This window comes from Zonotrichia leucophrys, chromosome 4, assembly GCF_028769735.1.
Source record: "Zonotrichia leucophrys gambelii isolate GWCS_2022_RI chromosome 4, RI_Zleu_2.0, whole genome shotgun sequence".
NCBI classification, from domain to species: domain Eukaryota; kingdom Metazoa; phylum Chordata; class Aves; order Passeriformes; family Passerellidae; genus Zonotrichia; species Zonotrichia leucophrys.
Window position 1 is genome coordinate 34,580,983 of NC_088173.1, and position 19,642 is coordinate 34,600,624.

Sequence of the window (19,642 nt, forward strand, 5' to 3'; positions counted from 1 at the left end):
GCACAGAACTTCACAGCATAAGCATTAAGTCACATCTAAATTAATTTCTGTTAGTTACTTGATCTCAAAAATTAATTCAAAGTGTTTAACAACCGCAATCTGATTTTCACAAGCTCTTCATTTGTTAAGAAACACACATTACACTACAGACATTAATTTCCCACGGGGTAGTTACCCAAGAAGCTTCTAGCTGAGTTGACCTAAAAATCACAGCCAAAATGCTTAAATCCCTATCTGCCATTTCCATTTTTTTTATCCTATTAGTATGTGAAAGGCACTTTCTCCATGCTAAATTAGAAATATAAGGCTCAAATTACTAAGCACCTATAGTCCGCAATTTACTTCTATCTGGATAGCAGTGTTCAACCAAAGTAGTCCTGACAGTTCTTGCTTTAAGTGGCTTCCACAGTTTCTTTTCAGAAAGGAGCAAAATGCCACATTCATTGCAAAAGGGAAAATTTTGTTACTTTAGTATCAATCTAGTTATAAATTAATGCTGTCAAGTCCACTTCTCATGAAGGGTGAACCACTGCCTTACAGGGTTTGCTTGAACAGCCCAGTAACAATTGATGTTCCTAAATAATCTCCCTTGAGAAGCTCAGCAGAGCAGAGATGAATTTGAATTAAGCAGAAATACCATAATTCAGTGACAGAAAAAGAACAGCACATCTATTTTCATTATGACAAAGCTTTTATGAACACCACAGATAGAAGAGATAATACACCCTTATAGCAAGTTAAAAGCAGGTTGTAGCTATTCCAAGCACACATAACATTGCTAGTTGTAAAAAAGGTTGTGCAGAAGACAATAAAGAATTGTGTGCATCTTGCTTAACTAGTTCACATTTTTCTAACAGCCTTAGCATACCTGAAAAGGTTGTTTTGTTTGAGGGTTTTTTCCAACCTAAACTGAAGCCCTGAGCACCCAAATCCTCCCTCCAACATTTCATCCACTGCCTTTCCGGGGCAGGGTGCTAAGGCATTAATAATTAGTGCTGGTCTGTAGAAGGAGAGCATACCCCACAAGGTTTTCTCAGGTCTTTACAGGTTACATGTATGGGTGACAAAAACAGCCACATTCAACATCACTTTCAAATCTACTCACTGGTCACTCTCTGAAACTCATTCAACTCCAGGATTTTCAATAGCAGCTTCCACCTCATGCATTAGCCACACATTGCACAAAAATCACAGCTTCCAGAAGGTCAAGGTTAAAATAACCTCAAGCAAACATGAAAGTTACTTTAATTCTCTCTAGACTAGCAGCCAGCCTAGTCTGATTCATACTCTGCTTAATCACACATCAGCAAAATATCATACAACTCAGCATAAGCAAGGGGAACATGAAAAGCATCTTAGCCCTTATTCATGTACATTCACTGAAGTCCACGGGGGCACAGCATCCTGCTGTTTCTGTCATGATGTAGCAACTGGATTAAAAATGGTGCTTGATAATAAATCAGGGTGCTCAGGTAACATTCAAAACAAAGTTATCTGTGAGAAGCAATAAGCACACTTTCACGAGCTACAGATTTGGGTATGGCCTGATAAGGCACAACACCAAATACAGGAAGAGATTTGAACAGAGTGGTTTGGATAACAGTTCCATCATTCTAAGTACCATTTCTGAAGTATACTAAAAGCCTTACTATTAAAACTACTAAGCCACTCCAAATCACTTGGGTAACAACTGAGGTGGAGTTACCCACACACAATATCCAGGATACCAGCCACAATTTAGACCCCAGCTGCTAACTTAATAATTACCACACATGTTCTGGCCATAACACACTTTCATTAGTGACCTCTGCTTTGGCCGTCTGCTCTCTCCAGACACACTAGGAGTCTCAAATATTTGCAGTTAATCTCTCTTTTGCAAGCATATTTCTGTGTCAATCACTTACCTTTATTCAATATTCCCAAAATGTCAGATAGCTCCCTCTATACTAAATTAGTGAATTATTAATTTTTTTAAATTTAATGTTTAACTAACATAATTAATTCCAGTATCAAATTGAATTCCTGCCCATGAAATAGTGCCTTGTATTCTGACACTGGGTTTTGCATTCATTGTTCCTAATTTATGTTGTAGGTACATTTACTGAGATTCACAGTACTTGGAGCATCCCCACTTAAGTAGCATGGAATAAGCGTGAAAAAATGGGGATTTTGGCTTAGCATCAGCACTGGATGGATAAGCAAAAAAAAGCTCAGTAAAAACCTTAGAAATATAGTACCAGCATGCAGCTTGAAAAATTATCTTTGGGCAAGGCAAAAAATTAAACTGAAAATTTAGAAAGGAAATTAAGCAAATTTTGAGGTAACTGCAGTTACCCAAGTGCATGATAGGCAGCATGGGAGAAAACACAAATACAACCGTTTGACAGCTTGGCAAAAGGGCCACTGTTAAAGCTGAGAGGAGCAAGTCAGGGATGACCTTAGGCATCAAAAGTACCTGGTTTCATATCTAATATATAGAAACCACAGGAAAGATGCAAAGAAAGAAAGGGCACAGCCAAAGCAACAATGCAGAAAAATAAGTTGTGCTGCTCTAATTGGGCTGGCACAAGTCAGCAAGGCTGCTTTGCTCCAGGCAAAGGAAGCTGATGATGCAGCACTGAAGGCAAGCACAAAAGTTTTTACCTGCAAAGGTGAAAAGCTGAAGCTGAATTTAAGAAGCAAGAAACAGGAAACAGTTAGAGAAGATTCTAGTACAAGAAACTGAAGAGAAAACTGTGCTGAAGAGTGCCCAGAGAAACACAGTCCTGCAGTGTTCACCCACTGAGACAAGAAGTTGAGAAATAAGGGGTTTTTAGTTAAGTAGTACATATGCTGATAGACAGGCATGGCAAAGGGAGCAGCTGTAAAGACAAATAACTACTTTCCTTGTAAAGAACAGCAGAGAGGCAAAAGAGCAGATTTGCAAGGGCCAAAAGTAAGCAGGCAGTCTTGATCCACTGCACATGCACAGAGTGAAAACACATGTATGCATACAGCACAGTGCAGCTCATGCCTAGAAATTGGGCAGTGTGATCTAGGTGCTCCATTCTCTCAAGTTTTTCTTTGAATCTGGAGTAATTCACAGTAACTGCCATTCATATCATCCTTCATGACTGTCCAGTCTCAATGACTTGAATTTGCTAGCATTCAAAAATCTCTATCATACATAGAAAAAATTTTAATATCTTTTCTCTGTGCTGATAAATGTGATATTCAAGATACTCACCTTCCCATATTAGCTACTACTATGACAAGTGATGGATAGTTCTGTTGCTCACACACATCTCACTTTCTCCTAGCTCCAAGTTCTGTTACACATTAAGTTTGGGTTTTCCCCTGCTGTTCTGTCTCCTAAGCCTTTCAAAGTATTTGCTTGGAGTGATTTGGTGGTGTGATCTTTTTTTTTTAATGTGGTAAATCTAATTCTCATTTTGCCAACTCTCCAGGTTGACATTCTTTTCATTGGTCTGGCAGGACTGCATATTTCAGACCATTCAGGTCTTTTGCCTGTACTAATTCACATTTTCCTTTTCTTTTATCTCTCTTATACATCGGAAAAGAAGAACCACCTAGGTATAAACAGCAGGCAAAGTATAATTTCTACCAACCTTCTGAAGCATAGTTAACTAGTCTGTATGTTATACGAAAAGATTTAAATTTGTTAACTCATGAGTTCATTGTTAAAGCATTAGAATGACCAGAGTTCATAGAGCAATAGCCATCTCTTTAAATTGCATCACTAGCAATACTTCTCATTTGGAAAGGGTCTATTATACTGCACAGACTAACAACATGAAACTGTTCAAACACACGTCCTGAATTGCAGAAATCACTGCTCAAAACCATTTCTGGTGAAACGGTGCCCTCTTGTAGCAGGAATCAGCCACTGCAAGAACAGCAGCTCTGTAAACACACAACTGGCAATCCAATCCATCTGAAGCACTTCCTTCACATCGTTATTCACAATACTATGAAATAGGCACACTTGCAGAGTTATTTGGAAATATTTTTTGGCTCCCTAAATTTCATTTGCAAACAACACTGGTCCTAGCCAGAATATTACTTTCAGCACTTCACAAGTTAGTTAAGGCCACTCAGGGGAAGCAGCGGTCTTGTTTGCAGGTTTGACACATATTCCTAGTAATTAGGAGGTCAGTCTATCTTCGAAACAACAACTGACAATTATGCCAGAATATACTGCTGACCAAGATGTTCAGGATAAAGAACAATTTCTCAGACGCTGGGGTTTTTTACTTCCTGTCTCCTGTGAAAAATCTCACACCCCTTCAGCAAGACTTTCTGCTCCTCACTCCCAGTCCCTCAGCAGAAGCAGCACACACTGCCTGCCAACAAGAAAAAGGACTCAAAACAGGGGCAAAGATACAGGTACACAATTTCTTCAGCTTAACAAGACATCTGGGTGATGCCAGAAAACCACATCCACAGGCACGGCTGCTTGCTCAGTGCCTCAGAGCAGAACTGCACAGCAATGCTGTCCTTGCCACAGGGGCCTCTGCTCTCCCCCAGGGATTTGTCATCCCTTAAATGCCTGTGGTTCATTCCTCTCCAGAACTGAACAAAATGAATACAGGCAGCCATGTGACTCATGTTGCTCTAGCCATCTAAGAAAGATAAGGCTTTTTATAATACTTTGTGTAGTAACATCGATTCTTTACCTAGTATTTATTCTTCATTAGCATCACTCACTGGTAGCCATCTGCTACTGTGGTGTTAAACACAAATTGATTGTGACAAGTATTTTGAAGAGGCATTTTTCCTGTTCAAATACGTATTACTATGAACATTCAATTTCTTCTTTTTTTTTCTTTTTTGCTTCCAGAATACTCCATGTTTTTCTTTTGTCTTCTGATTTTGTGGGGAGGAGAGGGTGCAGAGGGTGTTTTCAGGTTTGGTTTTGTTTGATTTACTTCCTAAACCTCACTTTTTACTAAAAAAGTTCTATTTTCTTAAGATAGGAAGATAATATCCATATGTATTGGGGGGAAAGCAGTAATAATTTCACCTTCCCTCATGAGCATGCTCTCTAATCTTGTTTTAGAAGTCCTTGGTCTGTGACTGTAATACCAATAAGCATAAGCAAATCATGTCAATATCAGGACAAACTTGCTAATAGCAGTGGGGGAAAAAACTCATAGATTTCATAAACAAAACACAAAGAAGGGATCAGATTAACACCTAATCCCATCCACACTTATCCTACCTCCTGCTGTTCCTGGATTGTCACACCTTCCCATCTCCATCATTAATACAGAGCTAAACAGAAGGAAGTGCAATAGCATCAATGTAGCCTAGTATTTAAATAAACACACATCTGCCTAGCAGCTTGGGTCTAACTACCCAAAAAAGGTTCACAGGCCTGAGCCAGGGTTACCCAGTATGTTAGGGCATAACTCCATCTGCATAATGCCTTAGATACCTACATGAAACAGCATCTTTAAATATCACCACGTTCTTTCTGGCTCTGAAAAATCACATGTCATTCACTGATATTCGCATGCAAACTTCCCACAAAAACACAGAAACACGAAAAGCTCCAAGCACTAGCAAATCACTAGAATATGTCAGCAAGAAACTCTTCAGAAAGTAGACAAACCTTTTGCAGCACTCCACCCTGCAAAAAAATACTTTTAATATCTGAAGCTGAGCCTGGATCACATTTTGGAAGGCTGAGACAGCTCCTGCCCTCTTTATTACTGTTATATGCGAAGTCACTGCTTCTCACTATAGCTACACCAGTCAGAGAAAAACAAACTTATGGATGTGGGAATAAAACTCACCATGCTGTTCATTTTGGAAGAAGACGAGCTTGCTCTCTGCTTTCTTAGGCTGTTAAGCTCTTCTGCATTTCCATCCTTTGGTTTTATGATCAGCCGGCTTCCCCCAGCAGTGCCTTCTGAAGAGGACCTCAGGCGTTTCTCAACAAATCTGCCCTCCCGGTATGGACTGAGGCTGTTGGCAACATCAACTACAAAGACAGAAGCAAATACCAGTCGTTACAGGGAACTGTTCTCTACAAGTATTTTCTGTGGTGGGATAGGATGTAAGAAAATAAAGGCAGTGCAGAAGGGTAGTCTCACACCTGAGGAGTTGCAGCTGTACTAATCACCAAAGATTAGGAACAGGCCTGCCCTTAACAGGCCACAGCTGTGCCCAATAAAAAGACCAGTGCTACAAAAGAGTGGGTTAGCTGGTTGGAGAGAGTTGGAGTTTGTTGGTTGTGCTGTGAAGAAAAAGGGAGTCAGTGCTGTGAAGAGCTGCCCATGAAAAATCACCAAGAGGGTATGAGAACTTTTGCAATAGGATGACAACAATTTTCTTCATCAGAACACTGGTTTGCTTGACATAATTGCACTGAAATCACATGAGAAATGTTCTGTGGAAAGCAGACCATGCTTACCTAGATAAAGGTGCCACCTGGGCCCCCAGTTCAGCCCCAATGACAGGCATGCTCAGCACATCACAGCCCAGTCCAGGGCTCCTCATAGAGTCCAGAAAGAGTCTTTGCTCTATCCTTTTTTTTCTCCCTTCATCATAGTAAAATCTACCAGAGAAATTATCACTTGCCCAGTGGTGCCAAAACCCAACCTTGCCTAGGCCCCAAGGTCAAGTAAGTCCAGCTCGTGAAGGACCAGGCGACAACTTTGTTAACCCTGCATAAGACAAGGATGCACATTAGACAGGTTTCCATTTCTGTTCAGTATTGTTAATTTAGACTTACACCTGCACCCTCCATCAGCCTGCAGTCAGTGGGCAAAATCCCAGTCCAGTTAAAACAGTAACACATCAGAAAAAAAGGAAAAAAAGTACAGTTTTACATGCTAGGGCAAATTTAGAGATAGAGACAGATAAAAGAGTAGTAGCATAATAAATGTCACATATACAAAAAATCTTACCTTCTTTTACATTTTGCAAGAGAAGACACATTTTCCCTTAAGGTTCTCAAAAAAATCCGTATCACATAAAAATACATAAAGGTATACTAAGAAATACATGACACATCAAACCTTCTCATACATTAATGTCACATTTACAACGCTATCTATAATGATATCAGCTATGAGACCAGGTACAGAAAATATCTATTACCAAAGAAAACGCACAGAAGTTTTTTTTTATTCACATCTAGATTTAAATACTGTTTTAGAAAACCAAATGTTCACACCAGTCTGTTTGCAACAGGTGTAACTGCTTATAACCATATCTTACTGATGGCCATGTAAGCTTTTCCTGTATTTGGCTCATTTCATATGGCAGGATTTTGTCTTATTTTCACTGGTTTCTTTGTACACTTGGGGACTTGCTAATTGGAAATACATTCTTCACAACACCAGGAAAAAAAAAAGTATTTTGAACAGCACTAGAAGAACAGAACAATTAATCAACAACTTTTATATAGTGCAATATTAGCTCTAGTGTTTCTGTGAACATGAATCCAATTTACAAAAACATCTATATCTCAATTTCAACTCCCTTTAGCTGCTTTACTGAAATACAGACTAAATATCAAATTGCCAATGCATGAGTTTGAAATGCAGGGGGTATTTCTAAACACCCCTCCAAGCTGCTCACTTAGTGCTCTGCAGCATACTCTTGCAAGACAGATTTTGAAATAAGAGCTACTTACAGGTGGGACAATGTGGCAAGGAAGACAAACTGAGTGCTCAGGACCAGTAATATAGATAAATGGGAATACTGTTTCCCCAAAGGGACTGAGGTTCTGAGTGAAAGTGGAGCCCTCTGGTGAAAGCTAATTCAGTGGAATAATATGACTCTCAATTGCCATTTATGGACAAGATATCCAACTAAGCCTAGAAGGTGACTAATAATTCAAAAATCAAGATTGCTTCTGATTGCTTATAATCCACATGCCTAGATAAACACCCAAGCAAAATTATGGGTGTGAATTTATATAAGTTTATACTTACCATCATTCATCTTCCAATACAATCACTACAAATGCTGTCTTGTTAACTCTCAAACTTTGGCCCACCACATAGAGTCTCAGGATTAAGCAAGAAAGCCCCAGTCATTAAGCTGGCTCAAGAAAAATCAACTGTCAGAGATAAATGACTTCTGACAGGTGTCCTTCACTCAAGAGCCTGGTGCCTTATTTATCTGTATCTCTATAGATTGGGATTTCTAGGCACAGTCTTTCCACTTAATCTTGTTAGTATTTCCAAATTACTCTGCATAAACTAAAGACCCAGTGTGAAATTTAAATGGTAATTGACTCCCTCAGTTTGACAGATGACAAAATGAGAATTTGGACACTTATTTCAGATGGAAGCAGAAACAGGATATTTCATACTTTGACAAAATATCCGCTTTGAGTCACTCTATAACATCAGTTGAATAGGGAAAGCAAGACTCTATAAAATTCTAAACCCAGATCAATATAAAATAAACTGTATTATTTCCCATAATCAGACTACAAGAACATTTGTTTCTCTGCTGACGTTTTCATCCCAAATTATGGAACCCCAAGGCTCAAGTCCAAAATAGCCATGTCTCAAGGAATCACAGCTTCAGCCTCTAACACAAGCTGGGAATCAGTACTTGCATTCTTAATTAATTTTCTATTAAGCAAAGTACAGACAAACAGCAGTTATGAGTGTTTGCAAACCCTAAAACACAAACTCAAAGAAATCAGAGACTTTGCCTTTAATTCCTACAGTTCTGGATGAGGACACAATGTGTACTTTCTGAACTTCATAGTCAACACTTGCCATTCTAGAAAACATTCTATGACAAAACAATCCTTATAGAAGAAATGAGGCTAGCCCACCCAAACAAACTCAAAAAGACCATGAAACATACCTTTAGAATGGTTTGATTCATAACCCTGTTGTATTTTAAAGGACTGAGGTTCAGAACACGGAACAGTGTTAGACTCCACTACAGGAATTGTGTTTCTCATGTGCTTGGATGGAGTGCTTTCATCTCTGCTGCCACTCAACCCCCGTGCCTTTGGAGAGAGTGTCACTGGTTCCTCTCTACACTCTAACGTCACCGTTTCTAAACATGCATTTTCTGAGTTACTTTTTTCTATGTGCCTGGCATCATTAATATGCAGTCCATTGGCTTGCAACAGTACTTTTGTTTGATTAGCAACTGAGGTTTTGAATAAGGTACTGGGCTCCACACTGCACGAGCTTGCGTGACTCACAGGAGACACACCAGCAGAATGGCCAGCACTTTGCACAGTATCTCTCTCCCTTGCAGGAGCAGCAGCAGGATTAAAGAAGACCTGAGGGGCAGAGACATCGTGGCCAAAATCCTCCGCGAGCGGCACCCCAGGCCCACTGCTGGGCAGGGCATCAGCCTCTGACACAGAGTCCTCGGTGAGAGCGATGAAGTCTGAGGGGGTCTGGGCGGCCGTGAGGTCAGCCGAGAGCAGCGGGGACTGCAGGGAGCTGCCCATGCACTCCGTCGTCTCAGCCGAGCACGGAGGAGATGACCTGGCCATCACAGGCTCGCTCTCCACATAGGATTTAACTTCCAGCAAGCACCTGGGCTGCTGCACAGAGGAAACCGACTGACTCTCTGGAACTGGTTTGGAAAATTTGTAGTGTGATGAAAAAGACTTAGTGAGGAGTTTTCGTGTGGACTGTTTGACAGAGTATCGGCTCCGCTCTTCTGCAAAACCCGAATCATCACCCTCATTCTTCCCAGAGCTTATGCAATTGATAAAGACATTCTTATTAGCTGAGGGCTCCTTTCCCTTTTCAAAATCATCTGTCAAAGACCTTGTTATCTTCTTGTTACGTGAACTGCCAAAGCCAACTGAATGCCTTCCTCTGCTTTTTATGTGCTCGTCTAAGCTGAGTTTGTGAAAAGTGCTAAGAGAAGACTGGGCACCATTTGAGATGTTAACATTTTGACTTGCTGAGTCAGGTTTCTGCTCACTCCCTTTCTTGTTATGGAAGCTAATAGAAGGAGTGCGGAAAATGCTCCGGCGCTTTCCTGTGCTCCCTGAGCTGGAGTTGGTGCTGGATGGGGAGGAGGTGTGGACACCAATGGCACTGGCAGAAGAAGGCGAGGAAGGAAGGGAGTCGTGTCTCCGGCTAACACTTCTCCTGAATATTGGCAACCGAGATACAAGAGTCGAGCGTCTGGATCCCGAGTCCCCCATCAGGGCACCAAGGGTCCGTGGTTCTCCACAGCCAATACAATAACCTGGGATGACAGAAAAACAAAGGGATGGGGGAAAAGAGATAAATTATTCAGCCTCAAAGACCACATAAACAGATTTGTCAGTCAGCCTAAATACATGAGATGTCAACATCAATTTGTTGCATGCACATTACTGAAGGCTTCTAGCATTTCAAAGTGATGTTCAATAGCTAGCACTGAAAACTGAGCAAACGTGTCACTTAAAACAGTCTACCAACAAAAGATAAAATCTTATATACAATATCATATAGTATTTTATACTGTTACACTGGCTAATGATATAAAATCTAAATGCCAAGAGATATACAAATATATCACCCAAACATCCTTGTTTTTAAGTTCTTATAAAGTGTAAGCACTCTTAGAAGACAATTGATTTTTCATGATCTGAGTAGAAAAAGTAATTATTTTGAATTTCCAAATACTCAGATTTTTGCATGAAAGAAGATGATCTAAATTTTTCAGTCTTCACAGAACTTCCAGTTGGATTTCAATTACTTTATGTGCTTCTGTTAAAGGCTGTATCACTTTGGAGTACAGAAAATGATGGCATTGCAGTCCAGCCAAAATATGCAACACCAAAAATTCTTTCTAAAGAACTGTAAGTTCAAGGAATTTACTGTCAAAATATGGGATCATGTTTCTAGATTTGAACTGTCATGTTTCTTCTGAACACTTCTTTGGAATTCTCTCACAGCCTATTTGCTTATAATTAGCTAATTTTTCATGGTTTTTGAAATTAGGGAGAAGTACTTCCATGCACAGACACTTGGCCTTTTTTTATAAATATTTAAGCAAAACTTATTTTGATCAGCACCATAGATGTACTGGAAGAATATTAATCTCTGGAATATATACCAGTTCTATCTCCTTTTTGTTCTCATTATAATAAATTACCACTGTGAAAGACAGGACCACAGAGAGATAGCAATAAAAACATTTAATATCTCATCACAGGAACATGAGAGGCTGTAGGAATTATGCCCCTATGTAATTTCCTGAGCTATTAGTATTCAGCACATGAAAATAAACCCCAAGTCAGCTGTCTACACAATGTTTGTATGCCAAGTTGCAAAAACAAAGTAATACGTCTAATGAGCAATTTAATATGTGTTATGTGGCTCAGCAAGTACCTGTGAGCAATGTATCTATTTAGGCAGTGTATACAAATATACATAAATGGAAACAGAAAATATTTAAGTATTAATAAAACTACATATATGTTTTGTAACTGTGAAAGAAAGGGTAACAAGTTCAAACAAAGACTGTTTCTGACTAGAGACTGACCTGCACTTTTCTGCTGTTAACATTTTTTTTAAATGCTAGTACAATTCGACTCTGAACATGCAGTGCCAAACAGCCACACTATTCACAAGCACCAGGAATCAATAAGCAATTCTGCTGTTCAGGATGAAAAAACCAGCTTGGGAATAGTCACTAATTGCAAGAAGTCACTGGTGATCTCTGATGGCAAGCTAAAGCCTGACCTAGACAACGCCCAGGTTCTGTGACTGACAACTCAATAGAATTCAGAAAAAAATAGAAAAACTTTACCAGAAAAACTTTAGTTTCACCAGTGAACAGAAGCACAACCAGCTGTTCCATTTCACTGACAGGTGGGAAAGTTTGCATTTAGCTGGCGTTAACCCAGCTTGTTCACCTGTCCACAACTGTGCCTACAAAAATGGGCTTTTGAAAGCCACATCAAACTCTTCATCCCTCCCCTTCAAGCTTCTCTGGCTTCTTTAACCACTTCAAGACTATAACTGTGTTGGGATTTCTTTGCTGTAATGAATCTCTACCTGCAGGCTCACTGGTACATATAAGCACACACAAGATTTTTAGAGATTGTGAGGACTCTTTCCTCTATTTTAGGAAGAGATCTTATTTGCTGAAAAAAAAAACCACTTTAGAATGCAGTTTTACAATATCAGTAAATTAAAAATGTATTTTAAAATACCTTAAACCCCTGTAGGCATTTTGTGGGTGTATGAAACATTTGCTGCTGCTTTTCTTTCTCCTGCCCACAGCTTAAATTGACACTTCACTGAAGAACAAGCCATCCTAGTTTATAACTACAAAATTTTCCAAGCTGAGAGCAGAAGGAAGCAGAGAACTGAGCAACAAGCACAGTCTGCAACTTGCACTGTGAATACAAAGACTGTGTCTAAATAATAAGAGATTATTCCTAAGGACTGACCCTGAATAAACATAGCCTTGGCCTTCCAGGTGGTAATAAATTTTAATAGAATACATTGCCTCTAACAGCAGATAACAAAACAGCATTTATTCAGTTGATTCCTCCTTTCCTGTCTCTTGAAGGAAGAACACAAATAAAGCGTCAGCATTCCTCTAATTGTCTAAGCAGCAGAAATAGGAAGTACTATACACTGTTCTTTCTAGGTCTACAATAGCTCTCAGATAATATTTCTTTAAAAACACACTATTGTGCAAATATACCTGTATATTTGCATGCCTATGTGCATACACTGTTTGAATGCTGTGAATGTTCTAGTAATATTTTAATTATTCATTACTTAATAGAATCATATACAATTTACATACACACACATTTTGCACTGTTAACCTGCCAAAGTTTAGCATTAAGTTAAAATGACAACTTTTCTACTTGCAACACAAGGAAAAAAAACAAGTATTTCAAGATAGCAATACTTTCAGATACTACTGAAGCAGCACTACACAAGTCTGATCTTCCATTAATTTTTTGTTTACAGCAGAGGAGTTATAAACTGCCATATATGTCCTGTTATGATTAACATAGGAGGTGTTTCCTTTCAGACTCCACATTTAACATGAGTGTTTGAACTTGCAACTTTACAGTAGTAACCCTTACAGAGTGAAATTCACTCCAGCTACATCTTCTCTGCAAAACCATTAGTTTTATTTATCTAAAATCCTTGTCCTTACGGGCATCACTCTTAAAACCTTCAACAGAGGCAAAAGAAAAGAGCAGAGAAAGACACCTTTGTTTAGGCTCCTTGTTTAGGACAAAATATCCTAGCACATAATGAGAATACTCAAGAAAACAGGCACGCTATTCTGTATGGAGGTTTGAATCTTGATCAAATACACAGCCATTACTTTGTAATGCTTTCAAGTTCCAAAGTCCAGTTTCTACTGAAACTGAAGTGTTTACTCAGTGCTGAACAAGACAGACAATTTTTGCTTTTCTATGGAATGGATTTTTGATGCATATTCTTGCAGCAGGCATTACACAAGACAGATTTTCATATAATGACAGAAAATGACAAAGCTGCTTTGAAAACAATTGCAAGCAGAATAATAGTGGATTATTTCGGAATCTTCTCTCCCTCATGAGCTAAGCTACAGCTCAGAGTTTCTGAGCTCCTTTTCTCAGACCAATAGAAATGAGAAACCAAGTGTGAGCAAAATATTTCCCCTCTTAACAGAAATTTGACAAGTTAATCAGATGGAAATGCTGGTCTGCACCAAGACATTGCAAAATGCAAATTAATCTCAAAAATATCTTAATGTCACATATTTAATTGCCAGAGAAGACCAAGAAGTTTTTTATATTTTGGCCTTATTCTTTCCCCATGGGAGATCTCTGGAGGAACCATCCAGCTAATGTTGTAATATCAGGTCTTTATCTAGCCTACAGAAGTTGTCTGACTATAAAAAACACATAGGGTAAAATTATACAGGCAGCTCTGTATTCTATATGTCTCTTGTGAAATGAGACAAATTGCTCAACTCTCAGACAGTGAATGTAACTGCGGGGAAAAAAACCACAAGTTTTAAGATGGGCAAAATTGTCAAAACATTACACCAGTATCTCCAGAGAAATACACTCCATCAATTCACCAGCTGAAAAATAAAATGCAGTACTTTTTATTTTAGCTTCTGCCCAGCAGTTACTCTCACAAGTATGCCAGAACTCAGTGCTTTCAATAAAAAGCAATTCCTTGTGCTTCTGGTTTTGAACCCCAGCAGATGGAGCCATGGATCTACTTTCTCAATAACTGCATATATGAAAAAGCAACAGTCTGTGCCTTTTACATTTCTAATTGCCTTTGAGGCAAAATTTAAAAATTGAAATTATTTGTGAATGTTACCATTATCATAATTACAAGTACACACCAAAAGACAATATATGTTTATTCAACACTGCAGTGTGTAGGAGAATGCAAACATTCCCTTCATAAACAAACCAAACCTGCTACTACCTCTCAATGCTTTCTAAACAAAGCTTTCCTAAAGAGGTTCTCCTTAAAGATGCAGAATTCCTAGAAATATTAAACAACATCTTCCAAACAAGAAACAAAACTGAATTAGCTATCAAAGTTTAAACTGGGAGATGGTATTACACAAAGCTGAAACACCTCAAACCTTAAATCAGAGCAGAATATCAGTAAGCATCTGGAAGATTTTTAGGCTTCACTCAGGTAGTTTAAGGATAATGATACATTTTCTTTATTGCTTAGAACCGGGAACTGTTCAATAAAAAAGAACACACAGGACTAAGATGTGCACCATACACTGCGAAAATCCTGCCTCCATCCCTCACCACGCAGCAGGAGGCAAGGACTGCCTCACAGACACAATCTCTATAGACCAGCTGGCTCCAGCCTTACACAGAAATTAAATTTGCCCCAGGATACTACAAATACCCACAAAACTACATGAAAATGAATGTTTTTAAATGTCGGTGTGTCAACAGAAGTCCTGACACAGCAGATACACTTGTAAGGAGCAGTCCCTTAGTCCATGGGTAACATTATAGCCTGTGGCTACCACCTAAATTGTTAAGCTCCCATCATTTGGATTCCATCACTGTATTGTCCTCAGCATTTAAGCATTACTGCCTTCAATAAAGTTCTAATATTATTTTTCTGTCTAGAACATTTGTGACTTGACCTGCACAGCTCCCAGAGGTCACTGTGTGTGATCAAGCCTGTCCATGAGCACAATGTAGGAGTCTAAAAAAGCCATTAAAAATCAGTTTACATTTAAACAAAAGCAAACAAACAAACACCAGATAAATACTCAGGGCTTTAGCAGTTACCAAGGACAATGTAACCCAATTAATAGGATCTTACTGAAAACACCAGCAAAGCCAAATGCCTGAACAATAGAAGGCATTAGCTGGGAAGGGAGGAAGGGTTGCAAATTCAAAGGCACTATTTAGGAAAGGGGGGGATTGTGATCCTAAAAAAATCTGGGTTTGCAAATTAAATGAGTGAAATTCCTTCTAATACACAACAGCTCCACTTGCTTTTGTGAATAACATTCTTCTCTTTTCCTTCCTTGTGCATGTAATCCTTGCAGCGTGCTACAGAGCTACAGAGTGCAGTCTGTGGAACAGCAGCCACAGCCATCATTCTCACAGTGACATTTTGCAAACTCCTACCACGTCCACACCTGCTTGGAGGTTAGTTTTTCTAAACAGTTTTTATAAACAAAGGAAGAGCACCTAACACAGGGCACCAGACCTTTAAAAATTATCTATGTCTACATGTACAGCTCCATTCTTATTCCCCTCTGCACTGAAAAACTAATTGGGCAAAAAAAGCTTTTATATATCTAGGAACAGCTTTTATATATTTGGAAAACAAAACAAAAACACTAAAAAAAAAAAAAAAAACAAAACCAAGAACACAGAATCCAAACACTGTGTTACCCTAAGGCAAGAGATGAGATTTCTTCCAGTTTCCTGCATTCTGCAGCTCAGGCCTACCTTTATTTTCAAATCCTCCTGTGCTTTCAGGAAATGAGAGAGGAAACAAGCAGATAAATTTGCAATAAAGAAGTCTGAAGCTACACAAGTACATCAAAAGTCCATCTCCCATTTTGACAAGTCTTGTATCAGTTGAAGACAGTGATTTCATATACCCATAACTACTATTCCCAGTGTTGTGATTAAAAGTGCAATAATCATTCAAAGACAGCAACTGTAGGTAAGTCATCTATATATCCCCTTTTGACTTTAAGTTAGCCAGAAGAAAAACATAAGACAAGTCACACACAACTCATTCTATCATTTATTATCACTGGGTATGTAAATTTATCCCACTTCTACCATGTGAACTGTGGCTGTAATAAAGGAGAACCACGGTAACTGATCTTTAGAAACCTAGAGGCCACAGCTCTCTGAAATTTGAGCTATGCCCTATTTCAAATGTCTCTGTATCACAGCAAAGGTTATCTCAAAGAACTTCAGTATAATATACAAAATAACAGAAGAGAACCAATATTATTCTTAGTTTTTACATACACCCAGCAGCCAGTTGCTCTTCAGTAAGAGGTGGGATAAGCTACTAGCAAAAAACTGATTATGTGAAGATCAACTTCCACCCATTCAACAATCAGACATAGGAAAGGTCAGAAATGGGGTAAGGACTATACCACAGTGAAGAAGCAGTCCCATTCATGTTTTGATGTGTTGTGTTGCTTTTCCAACAGAGAAGAAACCATCCCTCTCTCACCTCTGTCACTCATCTGGATTCTGGAGAAGTGTACATTGCATTTCTTACAGCATCTGATATTCACAATATTTAACAGTTTAATTAAAAACAGTCATAATTATAAGTAATAACCTGGAAATGCAAGCATCAAAGAGCATGAGCTTGCTTTGTGATTCAAATGCCATGGCATCAACTTCCCCAGTTATCTTCCCCAAATACGCATACATACAATGAATTATTCACTTTTAACAAGTGAAGTGGACTTACACAGATCTCTGAGTACACATGGAAGTTATACCACGAAGGGACAAAGAGAAATGGACTAATTTTGAGACATCTTGGGTGGACACAGAGATAGCAGCCTGGGCACTGGGAAGGATTCAATAGGATACCATCCTTCCTCCCTCGTATTTTTCTCTCCTCTTATCCCCGTTCTTAATGCCCACAATTGTGTTTTACAGTGCTTAGAGATAGCAGAAAAGCATGTTCAAACAGCATTTTAAGGAAAATAATTATATTTGGACTTCACAGTAAATAATAGTATTTAGTCAAACACAGGATGTGTTCATATATAGACAGCAATTTAGCTTTTGGCTGTGCTTTGTTTTAACTAAAAGGGAAAAGCAACCTAGAGACAATCAAGAGTATTTTTTTCTTTCATGCATGAAAAATAGGTGTAAGATGCCTACTAGGGAACATTGAAAAACAGCAGATCTAGCATTTGCCTCAGCCCAGGACATAAAAAGAGGAAGAGAATTCTTGCCAGCTATTTGCTCTGGAATTTGAGTGGAACAGATCACCACTGCAGAAGACATTTGGTATTCTCACGAGGAAAATACTCAGAATAACACAGCCCTAGCTCTGTGCTGTTCAGTGCATAAAAATTGTTGGCAGAGTGAAGCAAAGCACCAATATTGGCTACTACTCCCAAAGGCATTCAAAGCATCTCTATCAGTGCTGCCTCCCCCCACCACATCCAAAAACACAAAAACAACCACAAACCAAAAAACAAACAGCTTCCTGAAAATATTCTGCTGTCTCACAAGACAGCAAGACATCATAAGGGACTCTAAAGCATAACCCATTTGATTTGCACAGTTAGTAGTCCAAGTTCAGCTTTAATGTGCTCCTTCTTAAATCTGCTTCTCTTGCTCACTTCAAGCAACCACCTCACAACTGTCTCAGCACTGTGCAGTCCCAGCAGAGCCGCAAGTCTTTGTTCAGTTCTCTCTCTCTATTCCTCTTACCTTCCTGAATCACAGCTCCAATGTCAGCAGCAATTTACTTGTTTATAATAAAAGCTTCCTGCACATTTCCCAGCCTGGCTCCTTTTCAGTCTCAAGTAACGCTGCCTCTGCTGTGTATATGGCAACCACAGTGACAACAAGGGTTGGGATCATTTATTACCTCTGTCACTTGTTCAGTGTGTGACCTTAATGTCACATTAAAAAGGACCAAATCCTCATCTGCTGTAAATTCAACAGGCTCCAATGAAGTGGATCATGCTGATTTAAACCATTTGGCCTTTCGTCCTTATAAGCCTCGACCATCCCATCTGCAATTCTTCATGAACTTTTGCAAAAGCACCACTTGGACATGCATGATCCAATCACTCCCAGCACACAAACTCATAATTTAAGCAGATGGAAAAAAGGTTTTCTGTCTTTTTTTTTTTATATGCTGACCAAGGACAGAATCCCTTCATGGATCACAATGAAAATTAATAAAACCTTAGCAAATTAATCTTGCAGTTCTGAAGAGCCATATACCTGTGTTCCATTCCAGCTTCTCCCTATGTGTCTGCTTAAAGCTATGTTAAAAACAGAGCACTGAGACAGACAGATCCACTTATCTCAAATCCTCAGAGCCAAAAAGGCAGGGTGCTAAAAACTCTTACAAGGGATCCACTGTGTTTACATCCCATTGAAGTCAACAAGACCACTCATGTCTTGAAAGAAGTATGTGCTTTTGAGCAAAAGGATTTTAAAAATTCAATGTATCTGCAGCTATTATTATTTATTAAATAAACTGTGAAAACTTTGCCTAACACTAGGCAGTTTAATTTACAGATTGGCCTTTGATCAATAAAAAGGTAACTGTAGTATATCACTGTTACAGCTGTTGACTGCATTACCACAAAATAATATAACAGCTCTTTTCCAAATGTCTCTAAGTTCAACAGAAAAGAACAATTCCTAACTCAAGCCTGGAAAGAAATCTGGTGCTGCAAAATGAACTGATAACACACAGACTGACGATTCAGACTGACTGAAAACTTCCAGGCAAACTACTCCCAGCTTACTAACTCTAATGAAAGGGAACCACATGATTCCTGTTCCCTGCAGTTTTTACTACACATAAGATGTGTGCCTCATGGGGATGCATATTAAATACATTCATAATTACTATCCTCAATACTGTGTAATTTCATTATTTTAATTGCAAACTAACTGCTTGCATTTCTTTATATGCTAATGTACTCCACTGGACACTACTTATAAGAAGAATACATTTTTAGGAATCAAACACACTACATTTAGAACTAAATCATGATACTTACCATGTTCTACCTAGGGCTTCCATGAACCTTGGCAAAGATTCAGGCAACACCCTTTTGTTATATTGAAATTATATTGTTTCTAGATTAAATTTATCGCACTCATTTCCACCTGTCTTCTTGCTAATAAAAACAATGAAAAAAAAGAACACTCCAGACAATATATTCATATACTTAAATTTTAATTGCAAGTTGTTAATCAAATATTAAAACACAGTAGTGGCTCACATTTCTTTATCATTGAGTATAGCACACTTGAAGATAGACAAGGGACCTAATAATGCATGGAACCATGTGTAAAAGTTTACACACACACAGTAAAGACCTGCATTTTGTTTCGAAAACTGAAGGTTAACCAAGTCTAAGCCTAAACTGAGCCCACAAAGCAAGCACAGAAAGAAATAAAAGAAACCAGCCTGAAACTCAGAGCTGGCTAAAGAGAACA

The 19,642-nt window shown here is 38.8% G+C and overlaps 1 protein-coding gene across 12 annotated transcripts in view; it reads right to left on the reverse strand.

Annotated features, from left to right (window-relative positions):
* Positions 1–19,642, reverse strand: part of CCSER1 (coiled-coil serine rich protein 1) — a 633,522-nt gene that overhangs the window by 532,757 nt on the left and 81,123 nt on the right. For all 12 annotated transcript variants that reach the window (XR_010439885.1, XM_064711079.1, XM_064711082.1 and 9 more), the window contains 2 exons: positions 8,839–10,197; positions 5,799–5,986 (listed from right to left, as the gene is read on the reverse strand). Coding sequence is in view for 11 of the 12 variants with exons in the window: in XM_064711079.1 (XP_064567149.1) it covers positions 5,799–5,986; positions 8,839–10,153 (1,503 nt within the window). In the remaining variant the exon portion in view is untranslated. The remainder of the gene's footprint in view (positions 1–5,798; positions 5,987–8,838; positions 10,198–19,642) is intronic.